This window comes from Phyllostomus hastatus, unplaced genomic scaffold (genome assembly GCF_019186645.2).
Source record: "Phyllostomus hastatus isolate PE091 unplaced genomic scaffold, TTU_PhHast_1.1 phas_scaffold_28, whole genome shotgun sequence".
Taxonomy (NCBI): Eukaryota; Metazoa; Chordata; class Mammalia; order Chiroptera; family Phyllostomidae; genus Phyllostomus; species Phyllostomus hastatus.
The window spans coordinates 21,720,655-21,746,613 of NW_025334022.1; the positions used below are offsets into that span (position 1 = coordinate 21,720,655).

The 25,959-nt window shown below is 35.2% G+C and overlaps 1 protein-coding gene and 1 pseudogene across 6 annotated transcripts in view; one reads left to right on the forward strand and one right to left on the reverse strand.

The window, feature by feature from the left end:
• Positions 1 to 25,959, reverse strand: part of KLHL13 (kelch like family member 13) — a 383,509-nt gene that overhangs the window by 23,202 nt on the left and 334,348 nt on the right. For all 6 annotated transcript variants that reach the window (XM_045817707.1, XM_045817709.1, XM_045817708.1 and 3 more), the window contains 2 exons: positions 7,373 to 7,505; positions 6,627 to 6,823 (listed from right to left, as the gene is read on the reverse strand). In XM_045817707.1, the coding sequence (XP_045673663.1) occupies positions 6,627 to 6,823; positions 7,373 to 7,505 (330 nt within the window). The remainder of the gene's footprint in view (positions 1 to 6,626; positions 6,824 to 7,372; positions 7,506 to 25,959) is intronic.
• On the forward strand, positions 11,898 to 12,031 carry LOC123805267 (annotated as a pseudogene).

Genomic DNA, 25,959 nt, shown 5'->3' on the forward strand with positions numbered 1-25,959 from the left:
AATACCTGACACTAAACTATACTACAAGGCCACTGTAATCAAAACAGCCTGGTACTGACATAAAAACAGGCACATGGACCAATGCAACAGAACAGAGAGCCCAGAAATAAACGCAATTCTCTATGGTCAATTAATATTTAACAAAGGAGGCAGCAACATGAAATGGAGTAAAAATAGACTCTTCAACAAATGGTGTTAGGAGAACTGGACAGCTATGTGCAAAAAAATGAAATTCAAGCACCAACTTATACCTTATACAAAAATAAATTCAAAGTGGATAAAAGACTTAAATATAAACTGTGACACCATTAAAGTCCTAGAGGAGAACATAGGTAGGAAAATCTCAGATATTTCATGCAGAAACTTTTTTACTGACATGTCCCCTAGAGCAAAGGACATAAAGGAAAGAATAAAACAAATGGGATCTCATCAAAATAAAAAGCTTCTGCACAGCTAAAGAAAATAGTATCAAAATAAAAAAAGAACCAACTGTATGGGAAAACATATTTGCCAATGATACCTCAGACAGGGTTTAATCTCCAAAATATATAAAGAACATACATGACTCCACTCTAAAAAGACAAGCAACCCAATTAAAAACTAAGCAAAGGACTTGAACAGACACTTCTCCAAGGAGGACATACAGAAAATCCAAAGACACATGAAACAATGTTCAATATCTCTAGCTATCAGAGAGATGCAATTTGAAACCGCAATGAGATACCACTTCACACCAGTCAGAATGGCCATCAAAAACAAAGCAACAAACAACAAGTGTTGGAAAGGTTGTGGAGAAAAGGGGACCCTAGTGCACTGTTGGTGGGACTGCAGATGGGTACAACCACTATGGAAAACAGTATGGAATTTTCTCAGAAAACTAAAAATGGATCTGCCTTTCGACCCTGCAATTCCACTGCTGGGACTCTATCCTAAGAACACTAAAACACCAATCCAAAAGAACCTATGCACCCCAATGTTCATAGCAGCACAATTTACAATAGCCAAGTGTTGGAAGCAACCTAGATGCCCATCAATAAATGAATGGATCAAAAAACTATGGTACATTACACAATGGAATTCTATGCAGTAGAAAGAAAGAAGGAGCTCCTACCCTTTGCAACAGCTTGGATAGAGATGGAAAGCATTATGCTAAGCGAAATAAGCCAGGCAGTGAAAGACAAATACCATATGATCTCACCTTTAACAGGAACCTAAACAACAAAACAAAGAAACAAGCAAAATATAACCAAAGACACTGAAATAGAGGACAGGCTGACAGTGACCAGAGGGGAGAGAAGAGGGAATTTCAGGGGAGAATGGGAAGGGTTTTACAGGAACAAATTTAAAGGACACATGGACAAAAACAAGGGGGAGGGTGGTAATAGGAGGGAAGTGGGGAGGGCTGGGTGGGTGGGCTGGATTGGGAGTAAAAGGGAGAAAACTGTACTTGAACAATGATTAAAATAAAAAAAAAGGATCACACACAAAAAGAATAAGGTAGTGAATGTTATATTTAACAATCAGCACAGTCTGCTTTCCAACTAGTCAGAATAGATACTAGGCCCTAAACAAGCTGTATATGGGTACTACTTGCTAAATATTAGCCTTGACAATATGGAAATGATGCTTAGTTTGTTTCAGGGAAGAAAACAGTTTGATTCATGGTAAAAGTATCTATGTCAATTTTTCTCTAATTTGCAATGAACTTCCCAAAGCAAAAAAAAATTGAATAGACATGTTTGTTGTTCTTAATAAATCCAATTTACATTAAATATGAAAGATGAAATATATGTACTATACAGGATATCCTTACATCAAGAAGAACATTCCTAAAGCTTGCTGATGATATCAACAAACAGCAAAGGAAACTGTCTTTTCCAAATCCTTATGATTCTCTTCATTTTTCCCTCAAGAGAATGACTTTTCTCTGCCTTTTGTCTCTCCCACATTATATACCTTCTTTGTTTTCCACCATCTTCAAATCTTCATTACCCCACTCACTTCAATAGAATTTCTCTGTATTTCATTGTGAGCTCCTCAACCCAATAATAAATCATTGGTAGAACCAATGATATCCTTCTATCAAGGAAAATAATAAACACAACTTTTACAAATGACTTTAAAGAAAGAAAAGCACAATGGCATCTTATTGTCTGATTAAATATGCTTGTATATACAAATAAAATAGTTTCTTGCTCACCTTCATTCAGTATTGTTTGTTCTATATAATTGTATATTTGAACTATATTTCCAATTCAATTACAAATGTCTTATTTCAGCAACCTTACATTACTTTGGGTATTGTGCCCTAGCCTATAATCTTTCATAACAGTTATTCTCTGCGGCAAATGCTAGATGTTACAAATTCTAACTTGTAAACAAATATAATAAACAAAATAATTAACTACAACCTGTTTGTAAATCAGGGAATGGCTACATGGCATTTAGCATGTTATAGTTTTACAATTTATAGGGACAAAACAAATGTAATTTTAATAGGCATATAACTAAAAAAATGTATTTTTCCATTATCTCCATGATATATGCAAGCAAATGTTTTTAGTTTTATAGAAAATTTAACCTACTCTGCTTTATATTGTCCATTGTCATCCTTCTGCATTCATTTCATAGTTTTCTTTTCTATAATTACCAAGAATATAACAGCAAAAACAAAAGTGCCAGCTCCTATAAACCATAATAATAATAATTACCACCCTAAGAGAAAGGTATTACCTCAAAGGATGGCAACGTTAAGAGGAAAGTGGTTCTTGTTCTATTGAGCCTGATGATCTTTTACAGAAAACCAATGTCTCTATCCCACCCAAAGCAAGTGTGGCTTTTGTTATTGTATTTAAAGTTAAATTCAAAGCTAACATGAAATGCTTTGTGTGTTATTTGCTGAGTCATATTTAATGTACCAGTGCTCCTCATTATCCACACAAATGATTAAGAATGAGATAGAATAGAAGTGTATTAGAGCTAATTTTTCTAAGAGCTCAAATCCAAGTATTGTTTTATTTATGTGAACTATAATCACACTTTATCATTAAAATACAATCCTATTTTCTCAAAATGTTTGAGATTGTTGTGTTGAAAATTATGAATAATAACTTAGCTTACAGGAGAACTAAAAACAAAACTACCTTTGAGAAATATGTTATCTTGAAACTTTCCGTTTTTATAAGTAGAAAAGGTAGCTGGGGTTACTGTTTTTTTCTGATTCACTTGAATGCCAAGAAGCAAAGGCGAATTAGAGTGAGGCTAAGTGGTACTATTTACAATATCCAAGTGCTGGAAATAGCCTAAGTGCCCATCAGTAAATGAGTGGATCAAAAAACCAATGTGCATTTACACAATGGAATGCTATGCAGCAGAAGGAAAGAAGTAGCCCCTACCCTTCACAACAGCATGTATGGAACTGGAGATTACTATGCTAAGCGAAATAAGACAGGCAGTGAAAGACAAATACCATATGATCTCACCTATAAGAGGAATCTAATGAAGAAAATAAACTAACAAACAAAATAGAACTACATGCATGGAAATAAAGAAGAAACTGACAGTGACAGTGGGGAGGGGGGGGTAATATGGGAAAGACGGGAAAGAGACTAGACAAAGAACATGTATAAGTGATCCATGGAAATGAACAACAGGGAATTGACTGTGGGAATGGGGGATAGGTTGGGCCAAGGAGAGAAAAGGGGGAAGATTGGGACAAATGTAATAGAATAACAATAAAAACATAAATAAATAAATCTTAAATGTATAAAATTCCAAAATAAATAAATAAATACAAAAATAACAAATGGAATATGTGAAAGAGGGATAAAGAAAAATTTGATTGTATACAACTCATAAACTAATAATCTGCCAACTTTTCTAAAAAATTATCATGGATTCTGAGAGGAAATATTTCCACAGTAAAATCACACAGATATAGCCTAGGATGAAAGATAATTAAATAGAACGGTGCTTAGAACTTTCCTCAAGGCTCATAGGCAAGAAAGTTCTAAAACCATTAGAGATAGGAGTAAACTATACCACAAGTAAGTTTGTCAGTAGGGATATTGCCTTCATTACATTTCTAATGGGTTTTAGGATGTCTGCAGAGGACACTAGCTAGGAATGAAAAATACAATCTTTAAGGCAATATTAAGTGTTTATTTTAAAATATTTCAAAAGGGGTAAAACATACAGTTATAACAAATATTTCAAGTAGGTTAAAGAATCAATTACAATTACAGGAAATCTGTCAATATTATGAAATTACTGTGATATCATTTTTAAATAAACTTTATTTAATTAGAGTTATCTAGAACAGTATTATTTTCTAATGCTGTTATTTTGACAATTGTGATTTTTAGACCTTTTGATAAATTGTGCTTTATCCAGTTTGGTACTTTTCTTTCAGCTAAAAGAATTGATCATAACTAATATCTAAAAATTATAAAGTCTATAGGTAAAAATGTTGCTTCTAATGATTAGTTCCCAAAAATCATGACACTGCCTAGTTTGGCTCAGGATGCCCATATGTAGCCAGGATCAGTGTAAAGCAATGTTAAGAGTTGATAAATGTAAGCATTATGTGTTATTATTAGATTAATTATTAGACTGGCACATTTTAATTTTTTTATATTCTATGTTTTTTACTGATGTTCAAATACAGTTGTCTCCATTTTGCCACCACCACTTCCCCCACCCTACCCATCCCCACCTCCCATCCTCAATCCTACCCCCCTTTGTCTTTGTCCATGGATCCTTTATACATGTTCATTTACTACCCTTTCCCTCCTTTCCCAGGTTATTTCCCTCTCCCCTCCCCTCTGGTCACTGTCACTTTGTCGTTAATTTCAATAACATCAATATCATTCACTTTTTCTTGAAATGAGGTTGTTATATGATATCAATGGCACAAAATTAAAGAAAAGGAGGTTATACCTCTTGAGGGGAATGACCTTTTATGATTAAATCAAAATTTAATTTAGAACCATGACTGGTGTGACCAGTTCCATTCAAAAGGTCACCAGTTCCATTCCTGGTCAGGGCATATGCCTAGGTTGCAGGCCAGGTCCCAGTTGGGGGTATGCAAGAGGCAGCCACACATTGATGTTTCTCTCCCTCTCTTTCTCCCCCCCTTCCCCTCTCTCTAAAAATAAACAAATATTTTTTTAAATAAAAATTAATTTAATACCTATATTCAATAATGCTGACAAGCACCATCTTTGGAAATAAACTTCACTTGCGCTACTTGTTCATTGGAGAAGACAACACAAGTCAACACTGTAATACCATGCTTCCATAAAACCCCTTAAAAATAGCAGTTAATTTAAAAGATTAAAAGTAATTGTGAGACAGCAGTCTGGGTACTTTAGAATGGCAATAAGCAAACAAAATACACTTTCAATAGCCCAGTTAAATTAACTGTTAGGTGACTTTATAAGATAATGATGAGCTTATCAATAAAATCATTAAGGACATCTTCTCTTGAAACTTAGGGTTTTAAAGATAAGGCTCCATGTTTAGTAAATGCAATTTTAAAGGCCTAACAGTAATGATTTACCAATATTAAAATTGGTATGAGTTAAAACCAATTATAGAAAACCATATTCTCCATCAATATAATATAATAAATCATAAAACACTCTGAAATTTACTGTTGCCATAATTTTCCATCACAAAGGCAAGCTCTAGAGGCTCTAGAAATCTTGGCAATATTTATTTGCAACCAAAATATTTCATTTTCCAGAAGAAAAATTTAAGGGCCTCAACTAAAATAAGGTGCTGTCTTCAGGGCCTGATGACTGCTAATGTTCATTGGCTGGTAGTTATATGTGCTCTATCTTATCTATTAAAGAAGGCTATAAACAATTCAGTGCACTATGTGATTCAATGGACTCAAAATTTATTCTGTTTAATTTTTATTTTCTTATCCTCATCCAAGGACATGTTTTTCATTGTTTTTAGAAAGAGAGGAAGGGAAAGAAAAACATTGATGTGAAAGAAACATTGATTGGCTGTCTCCAGGTTGCATCCCAAGCAGGGATCATATGCACCCAGACCACAGATGGGACCCATATCCTAGGTATGTGCCCTGATTGGGAATCAAGCCCACAACCCTTCTGTTAGGAGATGATGCCCAAACCAACTGAGCCACACTGGCAAGGACCAAAACAAATTCCCAAAGGTTTACACATAGATGTTAGTTTTTTTTAAGACCTAGCTCCAATATTTAAAGGAAGAAAACAGATTGTTTGAGCCTATCTGAAAAGACTTCTAGAAGCTCAGATTTTTGTTTCCACAGAATTCCATTTAATGTCTGTGTACATAAAATCATTAAGGTGAATAAAACAAAATTAAAATATAAAACATTATGAAACAGGTTAAGGTATATAGTACTATCAAACCTTATGGTCTGGTGTCATTTGATTACATGGAAGGCTTTTCTTAAATTATTCTGTTTGTTAATATACCTGTATTGTTTTCTTTCCAACTTGCTTCCAGACCACACACTATGTGACACCTCTCTAATTGCCAATGTTTCACATGTCTACACAAAAGATTCATGAGTCTACTCTAAATAGGAGACATCAGAGTCTGCTGCAGAAAAAGATTTGAAAATATCTTACCCCTGATATGAGAAATACTTTGCAGAAATCCAAAACTGGCAGAATCTGTAGAAAACTGGCAGCTTCCAGTGTGTCTTGAAGGTTGTCCATATTAAGAGAAAGCTTTGCAGTATAAATGAAATCAATAATTTTCCTTAAACCCACTTTGCTCACGCCATGAAGCTTAATGCACATTAAATCTTGTTCTTTCATTCCACCTTAAATAAAAAGACTTTCAATTAAATGAAAGCAGATAATTTAATTAAGGTCAAACTCACTTCTGCTGCTAATTAGATACAGTAAAATGAAGGAAAATTTTTATTCTGTGTACGCATTCATGTCAGAGTCAGGCTTCTGCATATTTTATAATTAAAAGAGAGTACTTAAAAAGGAGTATTCCTATACTAATGGAGGTCTATATGATGTAAGGGCTTCCAAACTATTCTCCTGTAACTTCATATCTTATAATGAGTTAAAGATTGTAGTAATGGGGCACAGAGTCTCTGATGCCCATTCATATATGCATCTGGAAAAGAAAAGCTGTGAAATAAAGAAGGGCAGAAATATGAAAAATGTGCATCTATTTCCCAAGTTAAAAAATAGCCAACCACAATCACACTTACTGGGTGTGTATTCCTTTTGAAACAGTTTCTTCTTGTAAAGACACAGACCAAAAGAACTGAATGCACTTTAGAAATAAAAAGATTTAAACATGTATTTTTCATATTGTTTTTAACGTGGATAGAGAGTTTAAAAAGGCAACCTACCTGTGAACATGGCCTTGAAGTAATCACTAGCAGAGGCCATCATGACTCTATGCACAGGGAAGGCATCATCTGTGTCACCTGGCATCAGGGTCACATCACAAAGCAAGCCTTCAATACGAAGCTGATCAAAGCCCTACAACAAGAACATGAGTTGCAGCACTAATCAAGGTAAAATGGGTGCATAAATTTCCACTGCTAAAAGTCTGTTTACATAATGTGTGTGCAACCTATTTGGAAAATAAAGACAATAGACTAATTACTCAAAAGAAGAAAAACCTGAACAGCTTACTTGATATTTAACAATGTTTATTTAATTCACCGTGGTAAAAAGATAAAATCAATACTAATTTACCTTAAGAACAATTAAGAAGAGAGGCATATACATTCATTTTTTTAACACAACATTGGCTTTTACCTTGTTTTGAAAGACAATTACTATGTATACTTTCATTTTCCCATGTACAGAATTAGGGTGTTAGACTAACACTCTTTCCATAATAATATATTTATTAATAGTCCTTTTACAGAACTTTACTGACACACCTTGTTCTTGTTTTATCTTGTTTTTGTTTTTTTTTTCTTTTTGAGAAAGTAAGGTACAGAGCATCTGTGTTGGCTGCAAGAAAAGGAGCTCCTTTCTACCAACTAGAGTGTTTCATCTCTTTGAGGATTAGGGATTGTGTTTTAGTGATCCTTATAAATTGTACATTGATGCTGCTTGATCAATTATCTTTAAAGCTACAAGTTTGGGAGTAAATTATCTTTGGAAAAAAAGGATCACGGGGAGCCCCAACATGAGACATAATTGTCCTCAAATGCCTAAAGTCCACTGGAGAATTAACAGACTAGCAATCACGGAACAAATAGGTAGTTGTTCCTTTGGTCTACTCTGGGGATAATGAAATACATAAATTTTATAATAGGCTGGTATATTGTCCAAAAAAAGATAATAGACAATTAGCCCTGGCTGGCGTAGCTCAGTGGATTGAGCGCGGGCTGCGAACCAAAGTGTCGCAGGTTCAATTCCCAGTCAGGCCACATACCTGGGTTGCAGGCCACGCCCCTCAGCAACCGCACATTGATGTTTCTCTCTCTCTCTTTCTCCCTCCCTTCCCTCTCTAAAAATAAATAAATAAAATATTAAAAAAGATAATACACAATTTAGTAATGAGGCACAAAATGAAGATTTTGGCAATACTGAGTCTGCAGTTTCAAAAATGGAAAAGTGTTGTTATAAAAATCATGAAGATACCTATACAAATTGCTTCCTAATAATATAATATGTAATGTAATACAAGAACTAATAGCAATGATTATTCTATCCCCTTCATATTTTAATGACCTCAACTAAAACTTTTATTTAAAGTTGTTTCATGGATTTATGAAACAAAAGGCATGATATACTGAAAATGCAGTTTTAGAAATACTGATCCTACACATATGTATATAATATAAATTTTAGTCTAAATATTTTCTCATCATAATTTTTAAATTGCTTTTTGAAGAAAATGCTTGGATCTATAGAACTGGAACTTCAAAGAGAGAATGTGATCCAGTCACTTTCTCTCTGGAGGGAGACATATTTTTATTCCAAAAATATTTATACAATATAAACATACTTTAGGGCAGGATTATGTTTCATATTTTTCTTTATCCAACAGTGATTGACATATGTTTTTGTTCACAAATATCAAATCTTTTGAGAAATGTCCTTTTCCTTTATAAACACAAACATTATATATCCCACCCTTGCTGTTTTCCATTTTCCATTGCTAAATCATCTCCTGTCCTTGTTATTTATAAAAATAGATGTAAAAGGAGATGTTAATTTCAGGAGAATATTCTCATGCAGAAGGCAAGAAGTAGCTTTCTTCAAATTCATAAATGGAGTCTAAATTGCAGTAAGTATAAGGGGACTGCCTTTTAAATGTACATGAGCATTGGGAAGAACTCAATGCAACCACTGGGGGTGGGGAAGAGATGGTCAAGCAATCAAGAAAGAGGCAGACATTTCTCTAGACAACTTTTATACAGTAAGTCATCACTTAAAGTTGTTGATAGGTTCTGCAACTAAAGTGAAACAACATATAACAGAACCAATTTTACCAGAGTTTAATTGATATAAACAAGGGTAAAGTTCCTATGGCATTTCATCAATGTTATAACAAAATGACATTGAATAAAACAACGTTATTGCAGGACCTACTGTACTCTAATCTTATGGAAAATGTGCACAAGAAAAGAAAAGGGAGGTACTTCTTCTCCACAATTCTCATCTCCCCTCTATATAGTAGTCTACCATTATGCATGGTTTCACTTTCCATGGTTTTAGTTATCCACAGTCAACCACAGTCTGAAAATATTAAGTGGAAAATTCCAGAAATAAACAATTCATAAATTTTAAATAGCATGCTGTTCTGAGTAGTCTAATGAAATCTCATACTGTTAAGCTTCATTCTGCCTGGGAGGGACATGAATCATCCCTTTTTGTTCAGCGTCTCCACCCAGTATACGAACTCCATCCATTAGTCACTAGGAACCATCTCCATTATCAGATCAGTTATCAAGCAAGAGGGGAGGAGGGGGGAGAGGGAGAGAGAGACAGAGACAGACTATATTCACATAACTTGTATTATAGTATATTGATGTAATTTATCATTAGTTGTCATTAATCTCTTACTTGTGCTGAATTTACAAATTAAACTTTATATAGGTATGTGTGTACAGGAAAAAAATAGTGTATACTGGGTTCAGTACTATCTGCAGTTTCAGGTATCCACCAGAGGTCTTGAAACATATGCCCTGTGGATAAGAGGAACTATTTTATATCATTCGCTCATATATATTTCCCCCTATTTAACTCTATAAGGACTCTCAAAGTTACCCTGAATACTTAAAATGTGTGCTTTTATTATAAAATAATACTTATTCCACCAAATTTGTACTCATTTCTCATGTCAGAATTCTAGACATATTTCTACCTATTTCCATATGGTAAGTCCACTATACACAAATACAGTTCTATTTTACACAAAATTGATTAAAGTTTCCAATTAGTCTTTTATCATCTTTAAAACTGTTTCTTGCTTTAAACTCAACTTCTTTCTGCCCCAATCTTTACCTTAGTTCTTTATTTTTCTATTTTTTCTGGATGTTGGGTTTCATTCATGAGGGTATTGTTGTCTGTTCTCATTTCTATAGTCTAATGTTTTCCTCTTTGGCAAATCTCCCCATATCTTCTGGGTTTTTTTCCCCCTTTTTCTTTACATCTTTTTGATGCAGGGGAAAACCTGAGCATTTTTTTAAAAATGCTTTAAACTTACCCAATATACCAAAACTTCAAATGCTATTAAATGGAGGTAGGTACATATATAATACCCTGAAGGACAGAATATTTTAAATAAGTTTCATGAATTTTAAAATAGTCATATTAAAACAGAAGAGGATATACATTAGTATTACATAACTACAGTATAAAAAACAGATTAGCTACAAATGATTAATGCCAAAAGTTGGTTGGAGGTCAATAGCTTTCAAATTAAACATAGTACCATTGTGAAAAAAGCTAGATTGACATTCATGTTAAAAAGCAACCTGATAAGCAAATCTTTTCACTAAATCCTGGAAATAAGTTATTAGCATATTCTATCTAGTTTTGACCAGTGAAATTTCAAAAAGAAAATGTAGTAAAAAAAAAACGCATCCTTAATTTCAATGTCTCTGGTTATATTTTGCTTGCTTGTTTGTTTTGTTGATTAGGTTCCACTTTTAGGTGAGATCATATACTATTTGGCTTTCATTGCCTGTTTATTTCACTTAGTAGAATGCTCTCCAGGTCTATCCATGCTGTAACAAAGGGTAGGAGCTCCTTCTTTCTTTCTACTGTGGAGTATTCCATCATGTAAATATATTATAACCAGAGACATTGAAATTAAGAACAAACTGACAGTAACCAGAGGGGAGGGGGGATAATGGGGGAAAAGGGGGGAAGGTTTCTCAGGAACATGTATTAAGGACACATGAACAAAACCAAAGGGGAGAAGGATCAAGGGCTGGAGGTGGGGATGGCTGGGGTCGGGGGAGTGGTGGGAGGGAAATGGAGACAGCTGTACTTGGACAACAATAAAAAATGTGGGAAAAACGAAAGTGCATCCAGAGAAAAAACAAAAATTATTATTTTTTAAAAGATTTTATTTATTTTTAGAGAGAGGAGAAGGGAGGGAGAAAGAGAGGGACAGAAACATCAGTGTGTGGTTGCCTCTTGTGTGCTCCCTGCTGAGGACCTGGCCTGCAACCCAGGTATGTATCCTGACTGGGAATCTAACTGGCAACCCTTTGGTTTGCAAACCAGCAGTCAATCCACTAGGCTATACCAGCCTGGGCTGGAGAACAACAAAACTTATTAATGAAAATATTTTTTTATGAACAAAAGTTAAGAAACAAACAAAAACCCCCACAAAGTTAAGGAATGGGTTTACTCCAATTTTTAAGTTATTGTAATATGTTTGATCAAAATAATACCATAACCCTTCAAATTCCCTTTTCTATTGGATCAGAACACCAGTCTTGGTGGTCATAAAAGAAAGAAAAGTAATACTGAAGCTGGCCTCACACTGCTTGTATTATGTTCTGTAGCATATGGGCTAGTTTCAAACAAGGTAAAAAAATACCATAGCAATGTTATTTTTTTATGAGGCTGCTCTTCATTTAATTAAGAGGACAGGAAAGAAACAGATGCACGTCTGAAATAAATAGATAAATAGAGTGAATATAAAAGTTTATATTAATATTAATTAAACTCTGCTTTCATATAACACTACTTGGACTTTAAAAGTTTCTTTTTTTATTGTTGTTCAAGTACAGTTGTCTCCATTTTCCCACCACCACTTTCCCCTGCCCACCCACCCCCACCTCCCACCTTCCATCCTTCCCCCCCTGTGGCTTTGTCCATGGGTCCTTTATATATGTTCCTTGATGACCCTTACCCTTCCTTCCTCCATTATCATCCTCTCCCTCCCCTCTGGTTACTGTCAGTTTGTTCTTTATTTCAAAGTCTCTGCTTATATAATGGAACAGAATAGAGAGCCCAGAAATAAACCTATGTCTCTATGGTTAATTAATATTCAACAAAGGGGGCAGAAGTATAAAATGGAGTAAAAATAGCCTGTTCAGTAAATGGTGTTGGGAGATCTGGACAGCTACATGCAAAAAAAAAACAAAAACAAAATGAAACTCGACCACCAAATTATGCCGCACACACAAAAAAAAATTCAAGATACATAAATGACTTAAATATAAGTTGCAACACTGTAAAAGTCCTAGAGGAGAACATAGACAGAAAAATTTCAGATATACCACACTGTAAATCTTTAAAGACTACTCTAATCTGGCTCCAACTTAACTGTTCAACCTTATTTTTCATTATTTCCCTAAGTATTCCAAATTATCTTATCAAGTTGTTCTCCAGACTATCTGATTAGTAAAAATGCAAACTTACTCCTCTTTGAGTAACTTTATGTCATTATTTTTCATATAGAATATCCTCCCTCCTCCTAAGCCTAGTTCAAATTCGATCTCTTTTAGGGCATTATGCTAAGCAATGTAAGTCAAACAAAGGCAAATACCATATGTAGATACCATTTCACTTATATGTAGAGTCTAAAAAACAAAACAAATGAACAAACTAAATAGAAACAAACTCATAGAGAATAAAGAATAAATTAAAGGTCACCAGATGGGAGAGGTGTTGGTGAGATGGGTGAAAAGGGTGAAAGGGATTAAAAAGTACAAATTACCAGTTATAAAAAAGTCATAGGGATGCAAAATATAGCATAAGAAATACAGTCAATAATATTGTAATGACTATGTATGGTGTCAGATGGGTACTAGACTCATTGGGATGATCATTTTTAAGACATATAAAAGTCTAATCTCTAATATAATATTGTATGTCATCTGTGATTGGAAAATAAATTATTTTTTTTAAATTTCCTTCTTCGTAAAGCTATCTGTAATCTAAACTCTAGAATAATCAGGCACCTGTAGTTTGGGTATCACTTCTGTGTCCAGTGAAGATGAAGTTACAGGGACTAGATTTACTTAACTTCTTGGAACAACTTAAAACCAGACAAAATATATGAAAAAAAGTTTGAGACTGGATGAAGGAGAAGGATCTGTGCATGACAACAAATGAATTAGATGAGCCCCATGATTGATTATTGCCTGGAGTTTCCAGTTACAGGCAGTAGGAACCGAGGCAAAGCCTGGCATCTTTCCAGGATTGAAAGTCTGGGTGGGGGGTGGGAGTGGGTTAAAGTCAGTAATTTTTTTCTAAGTGTCATTTATTTTCTCTTAATTTTTATTTTTTATTTTTATTTTTTAATTATTTTATTGTTGTTCAAGTACAGTTGTCTACTCTTACTCCCCACCACTCCCCCCCCCACCCCAGCCATCCCCACCTCCCTCCCCTAATTCCACCTGCCTTGGTTTTGTCCATGTGTCCTTTATAGTTGTTCCTGAAAACCCTTTTTGTCCCCATTATTCCCTCCCACCTCCCCTCTGGTCACTGTCAGGTTGTTCTTAATTTCTATGTCTCTGGTTATATGTTGCTCACTTGTTTGTTTTGTTGATTAGGATCCACTTATAGGTGAGATCATATGGCATTTGTCTTTCACTGCCTGGTTTATTTCACTTAGCATAATGTTCTCCAGTTCTACCCATGCTGTCACGAAAAGTAGTAGTTCCTTCTTTCTTTCTGCTAAGGCAGCTAGGTTTGTAGGGGAGAATACAAGAGGAGAGATCTGCACAGAAAGTGACAGAAATCTAAAAACAGTCCCCTTGAAGTATTCAGGATAGTTCTGATCAGTGCATTTGACTGGGGAAAGAAATATCCACAAGGAACACAAGGAACACTCTCCAAGGCTCACAAAGGGCTGAGAATAGTTCCTATTCAAAACACAAGGTGGAAACTTTCTAATTGTGGGGCTTTAAGTAGAGTATTCAAAAGGATTTGTCTTAGTACTAGGGAAAAGTTTGCCCTAGGAAAAATGGTGCTCTGATTCTACCTCACAGAGTTTAAAAGTAAATGTAAAATGTGTTAATGATAGCAGAAGATCAGGAAAGAAATCAGAACACAAAATGTCACCAAACTGAAGATGAGTACTCATCCCTACCCCCTACTTTCTTCTACCAGTACACTCCAAGGTAGATTTAAGGAATCATGTAACCTGGATCCAGTCATCTGGGAGCAGAGAAGGCTCTAATTCTCACTTAAAGAGCAGGAAAGAAGCTTCTTAAAGCTCAGAGCAAGTGGAGAAAATCCACTTTACTTTTTTTCTTCTTTTAAGTTCCAGTCTCTCGGGAATTCCAAAAGAGTAGCTGTGGCAACAGTGAAAGTGATGACAGTGGGTATGGCAAATGCCTAAAATTCTGAAGGAGAAGAATCTCGATCATTGATCAGAGGAGTGGTATAGTTCTTCTACAGTGAATACCTGTCTGTATTTGGACCAGGATATAGGTTCAGTTATGGTCAGTGCAGAGCAGAGCAGGACAAATAAATCCCCAGCTTTCAGGCCAGGGGATCAAAAAGAGAGACCTAGGAAATTGGAAAGAACTTGAGAGATGGTGGAGACTGAGGAGTATGGAAAAAGAGACCACACAAAGTTCCATACCATGGAACACTGTTCAACTATAACAAGGAATGAACTATTGATACACATAACAAAGGAAATAGATCTCAAATATATTAGGTGAATAGAAGCCAATCTCAAAAACTTATAGACTGTATGATATGACTTATATTCTCAAAAAGACAAAAATACAGTGACACAAATCACATGAGTAGTTTCTAGAGTTTAGAGGCTGGGACGAATATGACTACCAATGGTAATATGTTGGGGTAATTAAACAGTCCAGTATTATAACTGTAATGGTAATTACACACAAAAATATAATTGTTAAAACTCATAAGTATATAGACCAACAAAAATCTATTTCACTGCATATTAACTTTTAAAAATTAAAAAGTAAAAGTAAAAAGATGTCAAGCTAACAACCAGTTAAAAGAAACCTGGCATGACTATAATATGAGACAAAATAGACTTAAGAACAAAGAATATTTACTACTAGTCTGGTGAAAGATCTCAGTTTCCTCCTTAGAAAACTAGAAATAGAAGAGCAAATTAATCCAAAATTAAGCAGGAGAAAGGAAATAAAGATCAGAGTGGAAATTAGTTAAGTATAAAACATAAAAATAGAGAAAAAGCAATAAAACCAAAAGCTGGTTCTTTCAGAAGATCTGTACATCTGATAAAATTCTAGCCAGAATGATTAAGGGGAAAAAGAGAGAAAATACAAATTACGAAACCAGAATTGATAGAGGTATTAGTACTAGAGACTATATAGATAAGGAAATACGAACTGTATGCCAAAAAAATTGACAACTCAGTTGGAATGAACAAATTCCTTGAAAGACACAGCTACCAAAGATTATTCTAGGAGAAATAAGTAACCTGAATAGCCATATGTCTACTATAAAATTGAATTTTGACTGGTGGATTCTACCAAACATTTAAGGAAGAAATAACACCAATTCTACACAAACATATCAGGAAAGTTAAGAAGCAGAAACAAGTCCCAACTCATTCTCCAAGGCCATACTATCAATATCAGACAATGATAAAAAAAAAAAAAAAAAAAAAACCTAAGAGAGACGCAAGATGGCAGAGGAGTAAATGGAAGTCACACTAACCTCTTCCCAGGACCAATCTGGAATTATAACTAAATTGTGGAGAAACCATCCAGAACAAACAACTGAACAATAGCAAGAGAGAAGCCTTATAACCTTGGACACACAGAAGAATCACCTTCAGCACTAACGCCTGGTAAGGAGTGTGGTGGAGACTTAAGAGGGCTGACTGGGTGGATGCCCACAGGTGGCAGCACCAGAAGGATAATTAAGCAACCAGAAGGATAATTAAGGTGGATGTCCCTGAGAAGTGTGGTATCCAAACCCTAAGCTAGAATTCCCAGCCTAGAGCACCAGGGCCCAAAAATACACAGATAACAACCATGGTGAAAAGAGGTAGGGTTGCTCTCTGCCAGATACAGAAGACTGGAGATGTAAGGAACCATTTAAAGGGCCAACACACAAATTTTCACTTGCAGCCACTTACCCAGGATGCTAGGAAAGGTGGGAGCAGAGTGAGCTAGAGTCACCTAAGGAGATACTGGGGACAGATTCTTTGGAGGGAGAACTGAGAGAGCAGCCTGATGCTGATTCATTCCCCATACTGCAGCAGTCATCCTGGTCAGGCAGGTGACTCCCCTACAAGCACCAGCAGCCTAAGGGGAAACAACAGCCCCGACCCCCGAAGAGACTCTGCCCTGGCCCTGTGGTGCTTAAGCCTCACTGCTGACTACAGACAGACTAGATTAACAACTGAAGGAGTCAGTCATAGACAGCAGATCCCTGGCAAAGGAGGCAGGGCAGAATGCACTAGAGATTATAGAGGAAACACTGGACACAGGCTTTGGGGAGAGACCTCAGAGAGTAGCCACCAGGATCCTGGTGCTGAGTCATTCCCCATACAGCTGCAGCCATCTTGCACAGGCAGACGACTCCCCTCCGAGTAGTTGCAGCCTGAGGGGAAACAATAGCCTCCAACCCAGGAGGAATTCTGTCCCACCCTATGGGGCTTAAGCCTACTGCTGAGTGGAGAGTGACTAGATGAACAACTGAAGGAGACAGCCACAGACAGTAGATCCCCAGCAGTCTCAGAGCAGGCTGCCTAAGGTCAGACAGGTTCAACATCTGACACAACCAGAGGCAGATCCACAAACGAAAAACAGTGGTAAATACTAAAGGCTACTAAGACAAAATCCACTGTAGTCTTCTCCATGATTAGCAATATTTTCTTTCCTGCATAGCTTTTTAACACTCATTTCTTGTCCATCAAGTTTGTGCATAAAAGTCACTAGATTGTATACTATAATTTATTTCTCTCCTTTTTTATAATAGTCTTAATCTCTTTATACCCTTATTAATACTGGTTCATTTGCTGTTGACACTGGGATTGCAGCAGGGGAGATATTTTTGTGGGTGTGGGCTTGTTTCCTGGGCTTTGTGGTTTTCTTCTGGCAGCAACTGCACAACAACATACAGATGTAGTAGGCACAATGGCCCTCAGTCAACCAGTTGGAGGGAAGGACCTACCAAGGAATGATTCAACAACAATCAAAACCTAATTATATCCAGAGAGCCAACATAAATGACATAAAGGGCATCCTAAGAGCATCAAGTTCAGGAGATCAAGGAAATGGCATCACTGAATCTTACAGGTCTCCTACCACAGAAGCACACACCACAAAGTCAGAAAACTGAAACAGATCATTTTAAGAAGCAGAAAAAAAAAACAAGAAGAAATTCACAAATAATGGGAAGACAAAGAAACAACTCCCAAATGAAAGGAAAGGTGGAATACTCAGAAAGAATGCTAAATGAAATAGAGGTAACTCAACTATCTGATACCAAGTTCAAAATGATGGTTATAAGCAATCTCAATGAGCTCAGTGAGAATTCCAAAGAGTACAGGGAAGCTACAAGGAACTTACTGTATATTACACCAGCATGAAAACTAGGACACAGAAACTATCAAAAACAGCCAAGAGGAAATGAAGAATACAATTTCTGATTGAAGAACACACTAGAAAGAATCAAATTCAGGCTAAATGAAGCAGAGGATAGAACGAGCGACCTGGAAGACAAGGTGGAAAAAAACTCCCAGAAAGGGTAAAAAAAAGGAAAATAGACTCAAAAAAGAAAAAAATGAAGAGGGGTTAAGGAAACTATAAGACAAGATGAAACATAATAATATCCATATAAGAGGGATACCAGAGGAAAAGAAGAGCAAGGGCTAGAAACCCTATTTGAAAAAGTAATGATGGAAAATTTCCCTAGTTTGATGAGAGAAAAAGTCATACAAATACAGGAAACACAGAGGGCCTGAATCAAGAGGAACACAAAGAGGCCCACTCCAAAACACATCATAATTAAAATGTCAAAATTCAAAGACAAAGAGAATCTTAAAGGCAGCAAGGGAGAAACAGGAAGTGACATACAAGGAGCACCAATAACACTAGTAACTGACTTCTCAATGGAAACACTACAAGCCAGAAGAGAATGGAAAGCAATATTCCACATAATGAAAAGCAAAGGCCTGTGACCAAGACTACTGTATCCCGCAAGGCTCTCAATTAAAATGGAAGGTGAAATAAGGAGTTTCCCAGATAAAGGAAGGCTGAAAGAATACACCTCCACCAAACCAGCATTGCAAGATATGCTAGGGAAAATCTTTAAGAAAAAAAAAAGAAAAAGAGTGAGAGAGAAAGGAACACAGGTATGAAGGGAGTAAAATGGCAATGAATAAGTACCTATCGATAATAACCTTAAATGTAAATGGATTAAATGCTTCATTCAAAAGACATAGGGTACCTGAATGTATAAGAAAACATGACTGGCACATATGCTGCCTATAAAAGACCCACCTCAGAACAAAAGACCTACACAGACTAAATGTGAAATGCTGGAAAAAAAAATATTCCCTGCAAATGGACAGGAAAAAAAAAAGCTGAGGTAGCAATACCTTATCTGACAAAACAGACTTCAAAAAAGCCATAAAAAGACACACAGAAAGACACTTCATAATACTCAGGGGAAGAATACATCAAGAAGACATAAACATTATAAATATGCACCCAACACAGGGGCACCCAAATATAAAAGGAAAATCTTGGAGGACTTCAAGAAAGATATAGACAGCAACACACTTATACTATGGGATTTTAACATCTCACTGTCAAAAATGGATATATCTTCCAAACAAAATATCACCAAGGATACTGTGGCACTGAATAATGCCCTTCATAAAATGGAATTTAATGATATATATAGAACCTTTCATCCCAAAGAAGCAAAGTACACATTCTTTTTAAGTACACATGGAACATTTTCAAAGATAGACCACATGATAGGACAAAAAACAAGCCTCAAAAAATTCAAGAAAATTGAAATCATATCAAGCATTTTCTTGGACCACAAGGGACTGAAACTAGAAACCAACTTCATGGGAAAAAACTCAAAAACACTCAAATTCATGGAGATTGAATAGCATGCAATTAAACACTGAATGGGTCAAGAATGAGATCAAGGAAGAAATCAAAAATTTCTGGAAGCAAATGAAAATGAACTTACAACACTCCAAAACTTATGGGATACAGTGAAGGCAGTCCTGAGAGGGAAGTTCATACCAATGCAGACCTACATAAAAAAGATAGAAACATTTCCAATAAAGAACCTAGCCCTACACCTACAAGAACTGGAGGAACAACAACAAAGCCCAGAGAGAATAAAAGGAAGGAATTAACCAAGATCAGAGCTGAATCAAACAATATAGACATTAAAGGAACAATTCGAAGGACCAATAAATCCAGGAACTTGTACTTTGAAAAGGTAAATGAAATTGACAACACTTTAAGCAGACTCATCAAGAAAAAAAGAGAGAAGACCCAAATAAACATAAAATGAAAGAGAAGAGGTTACTACTGATACCACAGAAATACAATGATTCTAAGAAATTACTATGAATAACTATATGCCAAGAAATTTGAAAATTTAGGAGAAATGGAGAAATTTCTAGGAAAATATAATCTTCTAAAACTAAATGAAGAAGGGCCAGGAAGTCTGAATAGACCAATAACAGCTGACAAAATCAAATCAGTAATCGAAAAACTCCCAGCACAAAAAATCCCTGGATGAGAGGGTTTCACAGGAGAATTTTACAAAACAGTTAAGGAAGAGCTAACCCCTATCCTTCACAGATTATACAAAAAATCCAAGAAGACAGAAGACTCCCAAATTCTTTGTATGAAGCCAGCATCATCTTAATCCCAAAACCAGATAAAGACATAATAAACAAAGAAAACTACAGGCCAATATTGCTGATGAACATATATGCTAAAATCCTGAACCAAATATTGGCAAATACCATCCAGCAATACATTACAAAGATCATATACCATGATCAAGTGGGATTCATCCCAGGCATGCAAGAGTGGTACAATATTTGTAAATCAACAAACATAATACATCACATAAACAAAAGGAAAGACAAAAATCACATGATTATATCTATAGATATGGAAAAAGCATTTGTCAAGATACAGCAACTACTTATCATAAAAACAGTCAACAAACTGGGAATAGAAGGAGCATTCCTCAACATGATATAGGCCACATATGAGTGACCTACTGCCAAAATCATACTCAATGGGCAAAAACTAAAAGCTTTCCCACTAAGATCAGGAACAAGACAAGGATGCCTGCTTTCACCACTTCTATTCAACATAGTATTGGAAGTCCTAGCCACAACAATCAGACAAGAAAAAGAAATAAATGGTATCCTAATTGGAAAGGAGGAAGCAAAAATGTCATTGTTTGCAGATGACATGAAAGTGTACATAGAAAATCCTATAGACTCTACCAAAAAACTATTTGACCTAATAAGTGAATTTGGCAAAACAATAGCATACATAGTCAACAATCAGAAATCAAAGGCATTTTTATATACCAACAATGAAATATCAGAAACAGAAATCAGGGGGAAAAATCCCATTTGCTATATCAACAAGAAAAATAAAGTACCTAGGAATAAACCTAACCAAGGAGGTAAAAGACCTGTACTTCAAAAACTACACAACACTAAAGAAAGAAATTAAGGAAGACACAAGCAAATGGAAGTATACACCATGTTCATGTAATGGAAGAATTAACGTCATCAAAATGTCCATACTAACCAAAGCAATTTATAGATCCAATGCAATCCCTAATAAAATACCAATGACATATTTCACAGATATAGAACAAACATTTCAGAAATTTACATGGAACCATAAATGACCCTGAATAATCACAGCAATTTTGAGAAAGAAGAGCAAAGTAGGAGGGATCACAATGCCTGATATCAAACTGTATTACAAGGCCACTCTAATCAAAACAGCCTGGTACTTGCATAAGAACAGACACATGGACCAATGGAACAGAATAGAGAGCCCAGAAATAAACCCAGGTCTCTACAGTCAATTAATATTCAACAAAGGGGCGAGGCATAAAATGGAGTAAAAATAGCCTCTTCAATAAATGGTGTTGGGAAATCTAGACAGACACATGCAAAAAAAGTGAAACTCGATCACCAACTCACACCATACACAAAAATAAATTGAAGGTGGATAAAAGATTTAAATAGAAGTCATGACATAAAAGTCCTAGAGGAGAACAGAGGCAGGAAAATCTCTGACATTCCATGCAGTAATATTCTCATCAATATGTCCCCTAGAGCAAAGGACATAAAGGAAACAATAAACAAATGGGATCTTATCAAAATAAAAAGCTTCTGCACAGCTAAAGAAAGCAGCATTAAAATGAGAAGAGAACCAACCATATGGGAAAACATATTTGCCAATTATACCTCAAACAAGGGTTTGATTTATTATATATATAAAGAACTCACATGACTCCATTTCAGAAGACAAACAACCCAATTAAAAATGGGCAAAGTACCTGAACAAACACTTCTCCAGGGAGGACATAGACAGGGCCCAGAGACATATGAAAGGCTTCTCAGTATCACTAGCCATCAGTGAGGTGCAAACTAAAATCACAATGAGATAACACTTCATACTGGTCAGAATGGCCATCATAACCAAATCAACAAACAAGTGCTGGCAAGGCTGTGAAGAAAAGGGAACCCTAGTGCACTGTTGATGGGAATGCCCACTATTGAAACCACTGTGGAAAACAATATGGAATTTCCTCAGAAAACTAAAAGTGGATTTGCCTTTTGACCCAGCAATTCCACTGCTGGGATTATACCATAAGAATCCTGAAACACCAATTCAAAAGAACCTATGCACCCCAATGTTCACAGCAGCACAATTTACAATAGCCAAGTGCTGGAAGCAACTTAAGTGCCCACCAGTAAATGAGGGAATAAAAAATGAATAGTACATTTACACAATGGAATACTATGCAGCAGAAAGAAAGAAGGAGCTCCTACCCTTTGTGACAGCTTGGATGGATCTGGAGAACATTATGCTAAATGAAATAAGCCAGGAAGTGAAAGACAAATACCACATGATCTCGCCTATAAATGGAACCTAATCAACAAAACAATCAAGCAAGCAAAATATAACCAGAGACAATGAAATAAAGAACTAACTGAGTAATCAGAGGGGAGGTGGGAGGGGGCCACAGGAAGGGTCAAAGGGGGAAGGGTCATCAAGGAACATGTTTAAAGGACTCATGGACCTAGCCAAAGTGGGGTAAGATCAAGGGTGGGAAGCGGGGATGGCTGGCATAGAGGGAAGTGGTGGGGGAAAGTGGAGACAACTATACTTGAACAATAATAAAGCAAAAAAGAAAATAGAAACAAAAAGAAAACTAAGACCAAAATCCTTCATGAGTAAAGATGCACAAATTCCTGAAATTTTAGTGAATCAAATTTAATATGTAAAAGGGATAATAAGTAATGACCAAGTCAAGTTTATTCCTACAATACATGGTTGATTTAGCATTCAAAAGTTGATTAACCCTCATCCAAGTAGCTCAGTTGGTTACGGATGCCCCAATATGCCAATGTTGTGGGTTGCAGGTTCCATCCACAGTGAAGGCCCATACAAGAATCAACCTATGAATGTATCAAGAAGTAGAACAACAAATGAATCAATCTCTCTCTCTCTCTTCTCTCTCTTCCCCTCCCTCCCCCACCTCCCTTCCTCTCTCTAAAAAGTCAGTAAGTAAAAAAAAATTATCAGTCAATGGAATTTGCATATTAAAAGATTTAAAAAATGATAAGATCATCTCAATAGATACAAAATAAGCATTGACGAAGTCCAACATCCATTTATAAGTAAAAACAATTTTTTTCAGCAAATTAGGAACAGAAATGAACTTCCTCAAGCCTATAGCTAACATCATACTTAATAGTTAAAGAATTAATTCTTTCCCCCCAATATCAAGAACAAAGCAAGAATGTACACTGTAACCACTTCTATTTAACACTTTTTTCTGTAGTTCCTATTCTGTACAGTAAGGCAAGAAAATGAAATAAAATGTACCACTTTGAAAGGGAAGATACAGCGGTATGAAACTGACTATTGAAGTGGGAGGTGGACTTGGTGGAGCGGGGCAAAGGGGGAAAAATTGGAACAATTGTAATAGCATAAACAATAAAATATTTTTAAAAGAAAAGGAACATAAAATTATATTTATAGGCAAAATTATTTTCTATTTAGAAAATCCAACAGAATCTATTAAAATACCTCCTAGAACTAATAAGTCAATTTGTCCAAGTGATGCAAGATATAAGATCAATAATCAATAGCAAACTGTATTACTAGATACTAGCAACAAATAATCAAAGTGTAAATCCATATTACACAGTATATTTGACTCTTAGTTGGTATGTGCTTTTCCTCTCTATCACTTCAACACTTTCTAAATAACAAAAAAATTCTTTTGAGAGATCAGGGCAATAACAGACTAAGGTAGTTTAAAAGAAAAGATGGTAAACTCTGTTCCAACTTATATCTTAAAGATACATACTCAGAAGTATTAAAATAACCTAGTATATCCTAACCTGAGTGCCCAAAGAGTTATCCCCAAGAAAAATTATATACTAATTTCTCTATATTCTAGCTGCCATTCAGGAAATTGAAATGAAAAACTAAAAAGTATCTTTTTAATAAAAACTTCAACAATTTAGATTGAGTCCCTCTTTTACAAAATATAAGTGATCTTAAAATAATTATGCCTCTCTTTCTTATGTGAACAATACATTTTTTTAAAAAATTAAGGACCCAGCAAATATTAAATTAAAAAATTAAAAATTAAATTACCATAGGACCCAGCAATGCCTCTTCTGGGTATCTACCTGCAAAACTCAAAAACAGTTATTTGCAAAGATATATGCACCCTTATGTTCATTGCAGCATTATTCATAGTGGACAAGACATGGAGACAACCAAAGTGTTCTTTGTTAGGTAATTGGATAAAGAAGGCATGGTGCATATATAATATGGAATACTACTCAACCATAAGAGTAGATGAAATGCTGCCATTTGCAACAACATGGACTTTGAGAACATTATTCTAAGTGAAATAAGTCAGTCAGAAAAAGCTAAACACCATATGATTTTGTTTATATGTAAGATATAAAACTGAAACTCATAGACACAGACAATAGTATGGTGGTTACTAGAGCAAAAGGGGTAGAGGGTAGTAATGGGTAAATTAAAAATATATTTAAAATAAATAAAACATATATTACAGTGATGTTGGTTAATAACATTATGTAAGTTTCAAATATACAATTCTATAATACATCATCTGTATGTTACAACAATGTATTTTTAAACTTTATGATATTATGATCATAAAGTTTTAAAATCAAGTACAGTTTATCAACATAACATGATCGGCAACCCAAATGTTTACCTTAGGATAAGCATTTCATGAAGTTAGCCCACTGGAAAGCAACACAAGTTAAGTTGTATTGGTTTTGGAGGTAATCCCTTTCTTTAACATTCTATTACATAGATAATAATTTGAGGCTATAAAATGATACCTTTCACTGAGTTCACAACTATAATTATACAGAGCAAGTAAATAGATAAAATGGAGAAAAATATGGGAAGAGCAATACAATAGGTACCAATCTTAAAATGAGAAAATGCTGTTTAGGAGTCTAGAAATTCAGAGAGAGAGAGAGGCATTTTCAAGCTTTATAGGTCTGAGTAACCATACCAATCATCAAGAAATGATTTGTTTCCACCTAGGTTAAATATTATACAATTAATATACACTATCACCAGCTGAAACAAGGATGCTTCCAACTGGCACTTAACATTTTTTTCTGTTTTGTTTGTTTCTCTGTTTAAAATTTTTTCAGGGAAGGAGTAGAAGGGCAAGCAGGTAGGAAACATTCTGCATAATTCTGCTATTTCTATTAATAATAGAAAGTGTACTATATCATTCATGTCAAATTATCTTTTAACCTTTGCTAATACATGTTTTTATACTTATAGTCAATTAAAACAATATTTATACACAACATATTTTAAAAGATAAAATATAGTATAGAGCAATATTAGGAGAAATACAAATACAAATTTACAGACAACCTATGTTCAAGTCCTAATTTTTGTCACTTACTGGTTAAGTAATTCGGGCAAGCCTCTTAACCACCCTGAGCTTCAGTTTCCTAATTTATATAATAATTCTTGCATTTTCCCCCTCACAACATTGTTTCAAGTATCAATGAGACAAGTATATATGAAAGTGATGTATAACTGCCATCCAAATTCATTTATTCCACAAACAATACCAATTAGAACAGTGAGAGCACTGGCTTCTTCTGTGCCAGGTAATGGCCTAGGCTCTTTATAAGTATTATCTTTTTTAATTATCATAATAATGTTAATAATAAATAACAATGATAATAGACATTTAAGCATCTACCATGTACCCCAGCACT